General features: G+C 39.9%; 1 protein-coding gene across 3 annotated transcripts in view; it reads left to right on the top strand.

The window, feature by feature from the left end:
- The window catches only part of DLGAP4 (DLG associated protein 4), a 225,201-nt gene that overhangs the window by 197,311 nt on the left and 12,125 nt on the right, over nucleotides 1–15,765 (top strand). For all 3 annotated transcript variants that reach the window (XM_088480581.1, XM_088480583.1, XM_088480582.1), the window contains 4 exons: nucleotides 2,268–2,617; nucleotides 4,036–4,124; nucleotides 9,981–10,354; nucleotides 11,684–11,775. In XM_088480581.1, the coding sequence (XP_088336707.1) occupies nucleotides 2,268–2,617; nucleotides 4,036–4,124; nucleotides 9,981–10,354; nucleotides 11,684–11,775 (905 nt within the window). The remainder of the gene's footprint in view (nucleotides 1–2,267; nucleotides 2,618–4,035; nucleotides 4,125–9,980; nucleotides 10,355–11,683; nucleotides 11,776–15,765) is intronic.

The raw sequence follows: 15,765 nt of genomic DNA, 5'->3' as shown, positions 1-15,765 counted from the left end.
GAAAATAGTATTCTCCTTTCTTAATGACCTGAAGCTGTCTTCGTTAATCACATTATACATGTAGTGTACAATAAACTACTGTATATTAAATGGCTAAATTGTCTGCAAAATGGAAATAATTACATCATTTATTTATTACCAGTTATTTATATAGCGCACACGTATTCCGCAGCGCTTTACAGAGAATATTTGGCCATTCACATCAGTCCCTGCCCCTGTGGAGCTTACAATCTATGTTCCCTATCACATGTACACACACATACACACTGGGGTTAATTTGTGTTGGGAGCCAATTAACCTACCAGTATATTTTTGGAGTGTGGGAGGAAACCGGAGCACCCGGTGGAAACCCACGCAAGCACAGGGAGAATATACAAACTCCACACAGGTAGGGCCATGGTGGGAATTGAACCCATGACCTCAGTGCTGTGAGGCAGTAACGCTAACAATTACACCGTCTGTGCTGCCCATAATGGCTCCAGTAAATAATACGCATGGTGTTTTGGTACCATAGACACGGGTCTATTTACTAAGCAGTGTTAGGAGACCAAGTGAAATGAGATAAGGTACCAGCCAATCAGCTCCCAACTGTCATTTTTCAAACACCGCCTGTGAGATGGCAGTTAGGAGTGGATTGGCTGGCACCTTATCACTTTTCACTCTGTCTCCTAACACAGCTTAGTAAATAGACCCCACAGTGATGCATTTTTCTCTAGTGCAAGGTTAATCGCCATGCGGCCCTCAAGCTGTGTGGAACTACACATCCCAGCATGCCCTGCCACAGTTTTGCTAATAGGACATGCTAAAACTTGACAGGGCATGCTGGGATGAGTAGTTCCACAGCAGGTGGAGGGCCGTATGTTAAATACCCCTGCACTAGGGTATAATAAAGCTCCTACTGTGATAGAGCTTTATCATACCCTATATATTATGTTTATTATTATAACTGCTCTTGGTGCCCAATTAGAATCCTTTGTGTTAGTGTGAACAGGATCTGATGGGTTAAATGTGTACATATAATAGTGTGTCTCTGCATTTCCGAGTATAAGAGACAATTGTGTGTTTAGTGTGAGTGTACGAGGAGCTGCTATGAGTAGAATGAGTAGGTCTGGATCTGTCACCGGCTAATGTGAGCAGGAAATGTAGGTCAGACATCAAGGGAAGCAATCAGGATTCAGTCACAGGCTAATCCCTGAAATGTTGGGTGTGTGTCTGCATATGTGCACTATGCAGAATGTAATACTATGTGTCTGGTATGTTCTGCTGTGCTGAGTCTATAGCTTCCTGTCTGTTTTGATGATCACATGTGTCTGTATTTGTACATGAAGTTGCAGTATGTGAACTGCGTGTGCCTATTTTTATGGTCTGTGTTGCATTCCAATGAGTAATTGTAGGAATCCGAGTCTATCTCCTCCTAGGTTTCTTCCCCTTGGTGTATGCTTTAGTTTTTCCACTTTGTCTATATTCTGTCTCCTACAGTGTCACAATACATTGCAGAACCTGTGCAGCTACTAGTTCTGAACCTTATAGGGATATTGAGATTTGTTTTATGCATTGATGTCTGTGTATACAGAGTGCCTTATGTATAACACTGCTCCATGTATGTCTAATACTATACTGTGTGAGAGCCTTGGCGCAGCTCTATTTCCATATTATGATTTTTATATTACCAGGCCCCAGACCTATAAACCGGACTGGAACTATTACAATTACAGATTAATTGATTTATTTTGATGAAAAGATAAGTGCTCTCCAACTCTTATTTTTGAGGACACAGGAGACGTGGCAGATGCTGGAGGTTCTAGCATCTGAGTCACATGGCTCACTGAAGGGTGTCTGTAGCTTGGAGGTTCTTTTTGTTATGGCTGAGTCAGCCCTATTCTAAAAGAAATTTGGAGTTGGTACTCAAACTAAGAAATGCTGGTGCTTTCGTTGAATCCTGATGTCTGGCCATAGATCTTCCTTTAGTCATTACGGCTTATCCCTGTTTAGTATGAATCATGCACTTTTCGGTTGATTGGAGTTGTGGTACAAACCCTGCACAGCTAAGTAATAACCTGTACAGGTATGGAAAGTTTCATTAGCTTTTGTTACCAGATCTTGTAGGATCAGAAGGTCCGTTACCTTTTCATTGCGATTACATGTTGAAGTTTTAGTGCAGAGGTCACCAGGGTGCTTGGAACTATGCCACTGCAAAATAAGTTTCTTTTTAGATTAACACTGCTTGTTCTACATAATTACTTGTCTTCTCCTTTTATCTCCAATAGGCTCCTCTTGTCTGGTGGGTTACAAGAAGACCCCCCCACCGGTTCCCCCTCGCACCACCTCCAAACCCTTTATATCTGTGACTGTACAAAGTAGTACTGAATCTGCCCAGGACTCTTATCTGGATGCACAGGAGGGGCAAAGTGAAGGTAACAGCCAATCTGGGCTCAGCACCTCCACTGAGAGCCTTGAAAGTACCCGGGCACCCAGTGTGACCCGTGTTTGCCCCCCAACTCCCATCAGGCAAGTCCCTCCTGAGGTGCCCCCAAAAAATGCAGCCGTAAAAATCAAAGAGGAGCCGCGTGCCCCAGAACCCCTCCCAAAACGCAAACTATCTTCCATTGGAATTCAGGTGAGACAGCGACACAAAACCTTTTTGTCACCCGCATACACATCTTGTGATTATGTACACTTGTACAACTATTATTGACGCAACTGTTGAAAATATGATCATGTGCCTTTAACAACTATGCTGATTGTTATAAATTGCTATTTGTGAGAAGTCTCTTTTAAACTGTGAATGAACGTCTTGCACTGTGTACTGTATACTGATACTGAGCAGGTGGCCCTTTGCTAGAAGAATAATAGTAATATCACAATATGTTACTGTGAACACCTAAGGGGATTTTAATGCAATGCATATAGCTTCTAATTTGGGGCACTTTTTCGGTATACTATTAAACTTTGATTCAACCCTCATTGCATTGCTTTAAATATATTATAGTTTTACTAAATAAAGACAATCATATGTCTAAGATCCTTTGTTCAAAGATAATGGATTTTTAGACATCTTTGAATCTGAATGCAAATAGTCTATGGTTACTTTGTATCTGCAAATATACAGCTAAATAAGGTAATCTTTGCTGAATTGCTTAAATCACTATTTTAATGAATCTTTGGGGAGAGAATAAATTAAAGAGTAATTTTCCTATAAATATAACTCTGATAGATAGGTAATAATAGTTTCTCTACTGAGACACATGCATATGTGTGTAAATATGCTGACTTCAAAATTCTCTCCCTATCCCCTCCAGAGATGTTTTACCATTATTGGGGTTACTTACACCTCAATCACTTCTTTCATTTTTATTTTCTTCTCTTCTTATTTAGCCCTTGGTTTACAGTGTATTAAATATAAACTAGTAACAACCTCTGTCAGCTTTCATTCAGTTTATTTAAGGGCACAAGCATGACGTTTAAGATGATACTCTATTGCAGAGGTTCTCAGATGTGGTCCTCAAGGCTCCCCAACAGTTCAGGTTTTATAGACATCCATGGTTGAGCACAGGTGACTTAATTAGTACCTCAGTCAATTTGATTTAACCACCTGTGCCCATGGGTATCTCTAAAGCTGGCCACACATCTAAAGATTTATCTGTCCAACCATCCAACTAGTTGATTGGTTGGAATGAAAATCTGGTAACGTATGGGAGTAACTGATGATCAGCAATTTGCTCCTAAATGCCAAAAAACAGATGAAAATGGTCGTTCAGACAAGTTTGTTAAATGTTTGATCTAAACAATTTGTTCAAACAACAGTTTTTGTCCATTTTTCCGGCGTTTGTGAGTAAATTGCTGATTATCATTTGCTTTCATACCTTACCAGATTTTAATTCCGACCAATCAACTAGTTGGCTGGTTGGACAGATAATCTTTAGATGTGTGGCCAGCTTTTAACCTTAACTGTTGGGGAGCCTTGATGTCCGCATTTTGGAACCTCTGCTCTATTAGAATAACTGAACGTTAAGTTTGACTTTTATTTTTGTCCAGGTGGATAGTATACAACCAGTGCCTATCCCTGAGCCACCCCCTCCTGCCAAATTCCAGTCTGTTGGGGTCCAGGTGGAAGAAGAGTGGAGGTAAGCCTGATTTCCACTTTACACTGCATGATTTAAAAGAATGGGTTTATTGTGCTTGTGAACTACAAGGTTATAGTGTATTGCAAAGAGAATACACCTAAAGAGGAATGATTACTTGTCCTCAGGGGCTCCACTTCATTCTTCATGTGGGTGTGATTTACACTGGCACATAGACATACAGGATGGACAGGTAACTTTGCAGGAAGCTACTGTCGATTTAATGTATACAGTATTACCTCAATAGCCCATAATATATAATGTAAATTATTCATTGAATATAAAGGAAAATAAGCATACATTTATTTGTGTATTACTTGATTAATTGAGAATGCTGTTATGTAAGATTTCTGCATTCATTTGAGGCAGAAATCACCTTAAAAGGTATTTTTGTTTGCAGTAGAGCATTTGTGCATTAGCGATGTGGTAAAAATCAGTTGGTGTTCTAGATCAGCAGTTCCCAAACTGGGAATACACTTTGAAAAAAAAAAAAGAACATTGTTTTTTGTTTGTTTTTTTATAAGAGATGGTGCAAATACCATAGCTCTGCTTCTTCTAACTGATACATTAGACCTAGAGCTTGGTGCCAAGTTGGACATACGCCTGTTTCCAGAGTATATCTTCCATGTTTCCGCACTGTGCATGCTCCGGAACCAGACAAGTGCAAGTGCACACTGAAGATGCTGAGTATTAAACCAAGCATATGGTTAGAGTATGACTCTGCATGTGGACGGAAACACCAATCAATGCAATGCTGGAGCAACCTCTCACGAATTGTGCTCAACTACGCATTCGGCCCTTGATGTACTACACATATGCACTTAGTTCAAAGAATACATGGGCTCTAAATACATATCTGCCATATTTGGAGTTGAATGTATGTCCCGCTGCGTCATGTAAGAATACATTTTGCTATACTGCACATGCAAAAATTTGCTTGTATTATAGTTTTTGGCCCCTAACACACAGAGTGGCAGATTTGGCCATGCACAAGTTCAGTACCCTTTATTCCTTTTTTCTTGCAAGAGAGCAAGAACAAGACAAAAAAAACTGCTTATTGGGGCACACTTAAACAAAATACTTCATCAAGATTGTAATGCCATTTTTTAAAATGATTTTTAATGGATACTACCCCTAAATATAGTCCAATGGTTTCAAAGTTGGGGTATATCAAAAACATATGTCAATGAAGCGAGTATTAAATATTACTGGGTTCTGCGAAAGTATCAAATTTCCCTTGAGGTACTAATAAAAAAGTCTATTATATACGTTCAGATATAAATTATATGATGGGTGTGTGGCGTCAAGAACAAACGGCAATTGTTTATTCTACACAATAATCACCTATATTCCACCTACTAGGGAAATCAACAGATTCAACTCGAAGTACCTCCTAATTCAATTTAGTGTTCATCAAATATATCTCATGTACGATCATTTATAACCTAAACTAGATTAATGTCCATCAGTATGTAGAAGATTCAACAATACACATATATTGGTATCATTCCTCTTTAGGATTACGATTTTCACATACACTAAAAGAATGATGCATCATGCATGTAAAAAAATAATGAATCTAACTTGATTGATATCCATCAATATATAAAAGAAGATTCAACGGTAAACTTAAATTGGTATCATTCCTCTATTGGATCACAAATTCCCATACACTGAGAAAACAATGTATCATGCATGTATTGACAGCAGAAGTGCACGTTTGTCTATCATTTCTGTCAGTTAGACCTCCCAGACACTCTCATCTGGCGTCAGATGCATAATTATTGTATGGCATTAGACAGCAGAAGTGACTGGGCTATATGTACAAACAATAGGAGGGGGGAAGGTCACCAAGCTCTGATAAATAAATTGCTTTTCTTCTGGTAGGAGAAAAAAAGAAGAAATGCATACAAATGATATGTATTCACTAGTGACAATAAACAACTGGGTCTTCTTGTGTGGGAAGTATAGCTCCCCTTTAAAGAGGTGAAACACGTGCACATAACTGTCTTTTTAGGGGTTTTCCCTCGCTTCTAGGTCTGTTTCAATAATTTTTTTCCTGGTATTCTTTTAAAGTTTATAGCCCTTTCTGGCTTATTCAGAAGAGTTTTTTTTTATATTCTCTTAGCAGGTGCAGTGTTGCAATCTGTCATCTTGCTTTCCTAATTTTATATCTTAGAGTTGAAATGGAGCATCTCATAAAATCCCCTCATGCTGTTTACAGTGCCTACCTTTTTAGGCCTTGTCTGGTACACAGATATTCCCTAAGGGGGCTTATTCTATTTTTTGTTTGTCACATTTGTACTTGTTAATAATTGTTCCTACTGGTTGACATGATGAGAGGTCCTATTCTTTATGGTTATTTTGGAGGTTACCTTCTCTACTGATGGGGATTTTATGAGATGCTCCATTTCAACTCTTAAGTGGAACCTAGAAGCGAGGGAAAACCCCTAAAAAGACAGTTATGTGCAGGGTTTCACCTTTTTTGAGCTATACTTCCAACACAAGAAGACCCAGTTGTTTATTGTCACTAGTGAATACATATCACTTGTATGCGTTTTCTTCTTTTTTTTTCCTATACAAGAGAGACAATTTATCAGCGCTTGGTGACCTTCCCTCCCCCCAACTCCTATTGTTTGTGCACATTATAAGGCTTGGTGTTCCTGGGGCTGGACCCTAGCAGCTGGTATTGGAAGCGCAAATCACACAATATTTATTTGTATCATGACTGGGTTATATATTTCTACTGGCCCTAATAGCATTTTTTTCTATTGTCTACTATCCACTAACTTTCTTCCTTTTTGTTTTATCATTGTTCATTACAACACGATTCTCTCAGTCAGCCTGGAGGATTCTAGTTTCTCTTCAATACTGATAGCAACAGAGACATCCTACCATTAGACTGAACAGTAGAGACGTGTCTCTAAATCTTCCTTATGTCAATAATCCTTTCTACCACTCTCACATTCTGTGTCTGATGCATATGCCAGAACTTGACACTGCTGACACTGTTTTCAATTTGTTTTGAATAAACACAATTGTATCTGACTGTATCAAAGCAGTTTGTTTTCATTGCTTCCCTTTAATAGCATGGATGTATGGATGGATGGATGTTCTACTAAAGTTGGCCACACATCTAAAGATTATCTGTCCAACCAGCAAACTAGTTGTTTGGTTGGAATGAAAATCTGGTAAGGTATGAAAGCAAATGACAATCAGCAACTTGCTCCCAAATGCTGGAAAATGGACAAAACCTGTTGTTTGAACAAAGTGTTTAGATCAAACATTTAACAAACTTGTCTGACGACCATTTTCATCTGTTTTCTGACATTTAGGAGCAAATTACTGATCATTTACTCCCATACGTTACCAGATTTTCATTCCAACCAATCAACTAGTTGGATGGTTGGACAGAATCTTTAGATGTGTGGCCAGCTTTAGAGTACAGAATATTTCCACATATATTCTTAGATGTGTTGTACTTGAACTATTAACATCTGTTTTCAGTCCTTATGACACTGATTTACTGTGTCTTCCTTTCACTGATGAATTATGTAGGTGAATGTTGCAATAATTGTTTCTGATACATATGTCATGGGAGCTTGATATATGAGAGAGACCCGTTGTACTATCGAATTGGACGATTGAACAGAGTTTACTATTCTTTACATGCATGATACATTGTTTTCTCAGTGTATGTGAAATTCGTGATCAAACAGGGGAATGATACCAATTTACGTTTACTGTTGAATCTTCTTTTACATACTGATGGATATCAATCAAGTTTTTAGGTTCTAAATGATCGTACATGAGATATATTTGATGAACATGAAAATTAATTTCATTAGGAGGTACTTCCAGTTGAATCTGTTGATTTCCCTAGTAGGTGGAGTATAGGAGATTGTGTAGAATAAACAATTACTGTTTGTTCTTGCCGTCACACACCCATCATATAATTTGTCTGAACGTATATAATAAAGACTTAGGGCAAAATTTAATAAGCGGTGGTTTGACGGCGATTTCTATTCTCTTCTAAACCCCGTGGGTTTGGTGGCAGTTTTGCAGCGGTTTGTAAATGACAGCCCTATTCTATTCTAAAATGTGTTTTGACTGAGGTTTGGCGGCGGTTTTGCGATCTGCTGATTTACTAAGGCCAAAACCGCTGCAAAACTGCCAACAAAACACATTATAGAATAGAACAGGGCTGTCATTTAGAAACTGCTGCAAAACCGCCACCAAACCCCCGGGGTTTAGAACAGAATAGAACCCGCCACCAAACCGCCGGGGTTTAGAATAGAATAGAACCTGCCGTCAAACCGCCGCTTAGTAAATTTTGCCCTTAGTACCTAAAGGGAAATTATTTGATACGTTCGCAGAACACAGTAATATTTAATACTTGTTTTATTGACGTTTGTTTTTGATATACCCCAACTTTGAAACCTTTTGGACTATTTTTTTAGGGGTAGTATTCATTAAAAATCATTTTAAAAATTACATTACAATCTTGATGAAGTATTTTGTTTAAGTGTGCCCCAATAAGCAGTTTTTTTGTCTTGTTCTTGCTCTCTTGCAAGAAAAAAGGAAGAATAAAGAGTTTAAATACTTAATTCTTGGCGGCACCACCAACCAAGAGCTGTATGATATGTCTTTTCAGACAGCTAATATGTTGGGACCTATGAGATAATCATGTTAAAATTGATCTTGTGCAGATCCAGCTCTTGTATATGAACAAGTTCAGTACCATCAGGGGTGTGCACATGTCAATGTAGCATTCTCCATAGAGATCAGGATGAGCTAGACATATCTGTATCTTTAGATAAGCCTCTTAGATGACATATCTATTGTGTGTACCAAAGGCCTACTGTAAAGATGACAGCATCAGCAGATAAAATAACTGTTTAAAGGCACCCCCAGTAACTTCCCCCCAACCAAACAAAAACGCCCACACACCCTCCCCTCGGTTTATAGTATAAACAGAAAATTGAATTGCTTGGACTTGCTGGAAATTATGACACATTAGCATACCCTTACAGCCAGTCTGCACTACAAAAGTTGTTCCACAAGAATATCTTAGGGAAAAAAACATATTCAAACAAAATCTCAACAAAAACCTCTCCTGTACTTTTTTTATTTTATTTATTTATAATACTCATTTCTCTAGGGAATATACTTTCTTTCCTGAAGTTGCCTGTAGGGATTTCTAATAATAAAACACAATATTAATGATTCATCTCAGAGCTGGCGCTGGGCATCAGCCATATAGACGAATCCCAGGTGCTCTCAGCAGGCATGGAGGCCAGTCTCCCTCCGTGTGGCCCAGGAGGAGCTGCCAGCAGACAAGACCTTTCAGCAGCGGCACAACAGTCACTGTAACGCCGCAGCTGAGAGGTCCCGTCTGCTTGCGACTCCTCCATCTGCCCCCTCACTGGCACTGATGTGGTGGACAGGCGTATGGAGGAGCTGGCAGCAGACCATGTCGGGGCCAGCCAACGGTGGTGCACCAGCTAAAATCTTGCCTGTGACACCAATTGGTCAAGGCCATCATAGATAAATACATATGTAAGACATAAATTAGGTGTTTACTAATGTATTCATGTTGTGTTTTGATATAATAGATATATCTATCTATCCATGATTATCCCTTTCTTTGTGTGGTTATTCAATTTCCCCTCCTTTTTAGTCTAGTCTGTATATTTATTGTGTTGAGGCAAGTGGGTCTCCTCTAAAGTAAGGTTAAGCTTCTTCTGTGATTGCTCCGCTGTGTGAGAACCACTCTTCTAGAATGATGAGCTCTGCACCAATTCTATCTCCTTCTTTAGAAATTCCATAAATGTAAATACGTTTTTTGTTCCCAAACAGAAATAGCCGCTCCAGCAGCATGACCTCTAAGCAAGAAACAGACTCTGATACACAAGAGCCCAGCAATTCATCTGACAAAAGTGTGCCCGACTGCCCTGCACCTCGCCAACCCACCGCAGGCCCTCCGGTACCCCTCCCCAAAAAGCACCTCTCCTATGGAGATGGTGGGGAAATGGAGGCCTCAGCCCTTCCTCCTCCTGACCCCTGGCTTGACTCTGCAGCCTCTCCCCCTTCTTCAGAGCCAGCTCAGACTGGGGCATGCCGCAGAGACGGACACTGGTTCCTGAAGTTGTTGCAAGCTGAGACAGAAAGACTAGAGGGCTGGTGCAAACAGATGCAGAGAGAAACGGGCGATAACAACCTGTGTGAAGAAGGTATATAAAGCTCTGTCTCATTGCATCCTACACATCTCACTCTTTATATGTAGGCTCCAGAGCCTTGGACTTTGTCCATAGACAAAGTAAATTTACCCCATTGTCCTTTTTATATAGTATGCAGCCGCTGCTTCTCGGCGGGTTGGACCCCAAAATTTAGAAAGCAAAACACGTCACTGTCTTTTTAAATTCCGCGATGTGCTAGGATTTTTTGTGTTGCTGTTTTTTAGTCAATTTCTATAAATCTGGATAAATTCCTTAGCACTGCCATCAAATCTTCAATTAAATTTTTTAATATGGCACTGTCACTTAAACATACATCAGATAGCTGAATGGACATTATTTAAATAAACTAGGGATGCCCTGAATTCTGCATAATACTAAACTGGCTCTGTACCCTAATTTACATATAAAATGTTAATCTTCTCTCCTGGAAATTATAAATCCACCTTGCGCAGAATATATCAGGATTTAGATTTGGCTCTTTGAAAAGAAAACAAAAAAAAATCCCTAGTATTCACCCAAATGTCAGACTTAATTCCTCTAAAGTTAACATGTTTTTTTATTTGTTTGTTTATAGCACTATACAGATTATTCTATATTCCCCTTTTTTAAACCAGTATATGTGTTTTATTACATTATTAAGAGAATTAGAACATAAGATTTTCTTGCCCTTCTTCTAGACCTGTGCTTCTGTAACGTAACACAGGCAGTGTAATTGAATAGCCAGTGACCCAAAGTACCTTTTTACTTCTGTCCTGTGTTCTTTTTGTTTGTTTTAGCATGTTTTTAAACACATACAGTAGATGATGTTTGAAAATAAAGTAAATAGCCATTATTGTTTTCATTTGATTCCAGACACCGTTTATTTCACTAAAATAGACTGACCTTTCTGAAGCAAAAATTAATAATCTGTTAGAAAGTACATATGTATAGGTTTTAATGCTTTTTATCTTTTTTTTTTTTTTTTTAATAATATGGGAAAGAACATTTATAACAACTGCTGCAATTCTAAAGATTTTTAATCTTGGTGCAGCAGTGGAGAGCATGTGTTTTGTGCCCAGCCTCTGAGAGGCCTCACATAAATTAGCGTTTTCCATGCTTCTTGTATAAATTCCATATTGTTAGGACAGTGTGTGATCACCTGAGATTTTGCATTTATGCACAGTGAGCTACACCAATCCGACACAGACGTTATTCCTATTAGCTATCTTTCTGCATTTTGCCAGTAGCCCATCTGGCAAAATAGAAGCTAATTCATGTCCCAAATGAGCATTTTTTTTCTATGCTTTGGAATTGCTCACTCTGACCTCTGCCTTCTGCTCACAGTGATTGGGAAGGTTCTCAGTGCAGTTGGCAGTGCTCAGCTTCTGATGTCACAGAAATTCCAACAGTTCCGCGGCTTGTGTGAGCAAAACCTGGTAAGAGATCCATGAAATGGAATGGGGTTTTCATTTGTGTTTTTTTTGTTTGTTTTTATTTGTGTGTGTGTTAATAACTGACTGGTAGCATACTAGTATGTGGCGGTGACCATTTAATACAGATGAGGTTGCTGTGGTAGTGTGACTTGTTTATAGCATTAAATCTGCTAAATCATTTTCTAGTTAATAATTTGCACCACAGATATTTATTTTACTGAATATAATTAATTGATGTGAGGTGTGTGTACGTATGTATATATGTGTGCGTGTGTGTGTATATATATGTGTGTGTGTATATATATATATATATATATATATATATATATATATATAATAAATTTATTATTTTCTCCATTCCTGCACCTGTCTCAAAATGTTCACTTCCTCTTTCCTGCCTGGGGTGTCACTTTCTGCTCTGGTGCTTCTGGCACACACTGGTATTATATCAGAAGTTTGTTGCATCAGCTGAGTATGCTAGAAGCACCAGAGCAGAGAGTGACACGCCAGGCAGGAAAGAGGAACTACATGAGTTGTGACAGGTGCAGGGTGCTAGAATGAACAGTATGTATGTTTGTATGTATGTGATAATATATATATATAAAAATATATATATATATTTTTTTTTTGCAGGTTCAAACGGTCTGCCCTGCACAAGAGTCATAAATACAATGATTCAAAGTATTAATATGATGATACAATGAGTCAAAGTATTAATTCATGCTAGCCAGCAATACTCACTTCTCCTCAGTTGTCAAATATCTATGCCGGCTGCGCTCCTCACTCTTCACCCCAAGTCCTTCTCATGTCATTAATGCGGCACGCCACTGCACTCAGTGGTGCTGCCCCATTCTTTTCACTGAACATGCTAAATCTAGGAGGCAGGTGGAGGGTGCGTGCACCGCACATGTGGTGGTGAGCTGTGGGATTAGACAGTGAGTTGACATAACTGGGGGTCTCTCTCTCCCTGTGCACCCAGTTTATTCAGCTCTAGTCTGGCCCAAGAGGTGTGTGAGCACACAACTGGCTCTAATGTATGTGCATATCTGCTGTCTTTCCATTGAAACTGTTAGAAAATACTGCCTTTTCTTATTTGAACTTTTTTTTATACATGATATGCAAACAATATGCATGCCAATCAGCACTGTGAAAACACCATGCTAGTAGCAATGTTATAAGTGCTGACCACTATGGATTTATCTCTTGCAAAAATATCGCTCTCATTGTCTATGGTTGAGTAAACGTGCATCTAAATTCAATGACTCACTGAATATAGACAAAAATAATAGATAATAAATGCATCCACATTACTGCAGGGAGTGGACATTGTATGCACAGCATGCACCACCCTATTGAATAATACTGGCAGAACAGGAGAGTGTAACCCCGGATTGTGCTTCATATGGGACAGATAAAGAATTGGTTGTATTACTGTTTAGTGGAGCTTTGTCCCATCCTTTACACAGGGCAAATATCCCAATAGCCAGTCAGCCAGCATGAGAAGTCATGCCAGTCCAAATTGAAACCTGAAGCAGACATAAAAGACTCCTTTTAATATGTGTTGACAGTACAAAATGATTGCTTTATATTTTATGGGCAGGACGGATGGTGTAATGGTTAGGTTTATTGCCTCACAGCACTGAGGTCATGGGCTCGATTCCCACTATGGCCTTAACAGTGTGGAGTTTGTATTTTCTCCCTGTGCTTGCTTGGGTTTTCTTCGGGTACTCTAGTTTCCTCCCACAATTCAAAAATATATAGTGGTAGGTTAATTTGCTCCCGACAAAAATTATCGTGTGTGTACATGTGATAGGGAATATAGAGTGTAAAATCCACTGGGGCAGGGACCAATGTGAATGGACAAATATTCTCTGTTAAGCGCTGTGGAATATGTGTGCACTATATCAATAACTGGCAATAAAAAGCACAGGTATAGTATAGTGCTCTCCGTATTTGTGCTGAATTTTATTTTATTGGTGTTGAATTGTACCAAATTGCAATTCCAAATGCAGTAAAGGTAAGGACATGTCATTTTAACTGTCAGGAAGGAATCTAGTTGGGCTGTTATAAGTGGCAGCAAGATTAGGGGCTGTATAAGAGTCTGTGGAGAAATGACTAGTCAGTCAGTGTGGGGATTTACATTTTGAATAGGGGAATATTATATGGATCAGTGTGAGGGTGTGAATTGTGCAGAGACATGCTGATTATGCAGCTGGAAGTTGCCGTATTTGAGGAAATATGATGGGAGAATTAGTTAAGACCTTAATCCTCAGAGTGGAAATAGAGCAAGAAATATATTTTAAATTGTTGTATAGAATTGCTATGTAAAATATATTAAATGTGCCTGTATGCCAAATATGTTAAAATTGTGCTTTAGGGGGCAACCACTTCTAAATTATTTTGTATGGCATTAAGGGGTATAATTACTGAAGATGTTGTCCATGGCAACCAATCCGATTCTAGCTGTTATCTTCTAGAAGGTGTTAGCAGGCCCGCCAAGAGCCGTGGCAGGCCCCGGTAATAGGGGGCATGGCCTAATCGGGAAGGCGTGGCCACGCCCCCTAGCCGAGGAAATTTTTTTTTTGTGGCACTGGGGAGGGGGGGGGCGCTCTGAGCCCCCTCAGCCCAGCGCAAAGCCAGGGGGGGGCGCGATCAGTGTGATTACTCCCCACTACAGGCATAGGAGACTGCTGTGGCTGCTGCTCAGCAGCCACGAGCAGTCTCCAACTGCAGCTCAACACACGCTGTGTACTGGGCTGCTGTGAGGGGGGGAGCGGCGCTGGACCCGGGCCCCTCGGGAAGCCCAGGTAATCTGTACCCGCTCCCCCCCCCCCTCTCGGCGCCCCTGGGTGTTGGCAACCAATCAGATTCTGCTTAACATTTAACTAAAGGCCCCAGTGCCAGATTAAGGTTTACATAGGCCTGGAGCTGAAATTTATGAAGGGCCTATAATGTGCCACTGCAAATATTAAGCATCCCCAGGATTTTAGAAGGAGTACACTAGACAATGTGTTTACTCAGCGATGGCCCAATATAAATCGTGCAGTTCGTAACACACTGTACGATCTGGTGTATATTGTTCCCCTGCAGTATCCAGAACCATGGTGTCGGCCATCAGATATCCAGATTGTCCTGCACAGATCTGAACATGCGACGAAAGATGCGCAGGAGCACGCAATAGTGCAATACACACAGGATGATGTGGACAATTTGTCATTCTGATTCATCCCAAAATGACAAATCATCCAAAATATCATCTCGTGTGTACTTCGCTTAGGGCCTTGGTGGCAGATGGTTTATGAAGGGGGTAGCGCCAAAGGAAAATCTCAGCCTGGGCTCCACTTGGTCTAGAACCCAAGTCCTGTATGTTGGAGCTGTAATGGCAGAAGAGGAGTGGAGGCAGTGGGAATAGAGATGGGGTGGGACAGAGGTGGATATATATATATATGTGTGTGTGTGTATGTATGTATATATATATATATATATATATATATATACACACACACGTTGGGTATGATATCTCAGCTGTCGGGATGCCGCTGCTCGTAATACCGACACCCATAGGTCGCTGTGGTGAGTACTTTTCTAACCCACCCTCCCCGGTGCCTAACCTCCCCTAGTGCCTAAACCTAACACCCCCTCCCCGCAACCTAATCCTAACCCTCCCTCTAGTGCCTAACCCCACTAGCTAACGCTACCCTCCCCCTGAACCCAAATACTTACCTTTAGGATGCCGACGGTCGGAATACTGGTGCCGGGATTTTGGTACCGGTATTACATCCCATATATACACACTGCAGCAGGTCCGGCACTCCCGTAAAAAATTATACCGTCTGACTGTGCCCCCAAAATAAATCCATACATACATCAAAGTTGCAGCACTCAGGAATAATATATTAGCATATATAGATTGATTGATTGATAGATATATGATAGATAGATATATGATAGGTAGATAGATAGATAGATTTGAGATAGATAGATATGAGACAG

This window comes from Taudactylus pleione, unplaced genomic scaffold (assembly GCF_031769625.1).
Source record: "Taudactylus pleione unplaced genomic scaffold, aTauple2 ptg000256l, whole genome shotgun sequence".
NCBI classification, from domain to species: Eukaryota; Metazoa; Chordata; class Amphibia; order Anura; family Myobatrachidae; genus Taudactylus; species Taudactylus pleione.
Note: the sequence above shows the minus strand (reverse complement) of the source record. Positions and strands in the feature narration are given on the sequence as shown.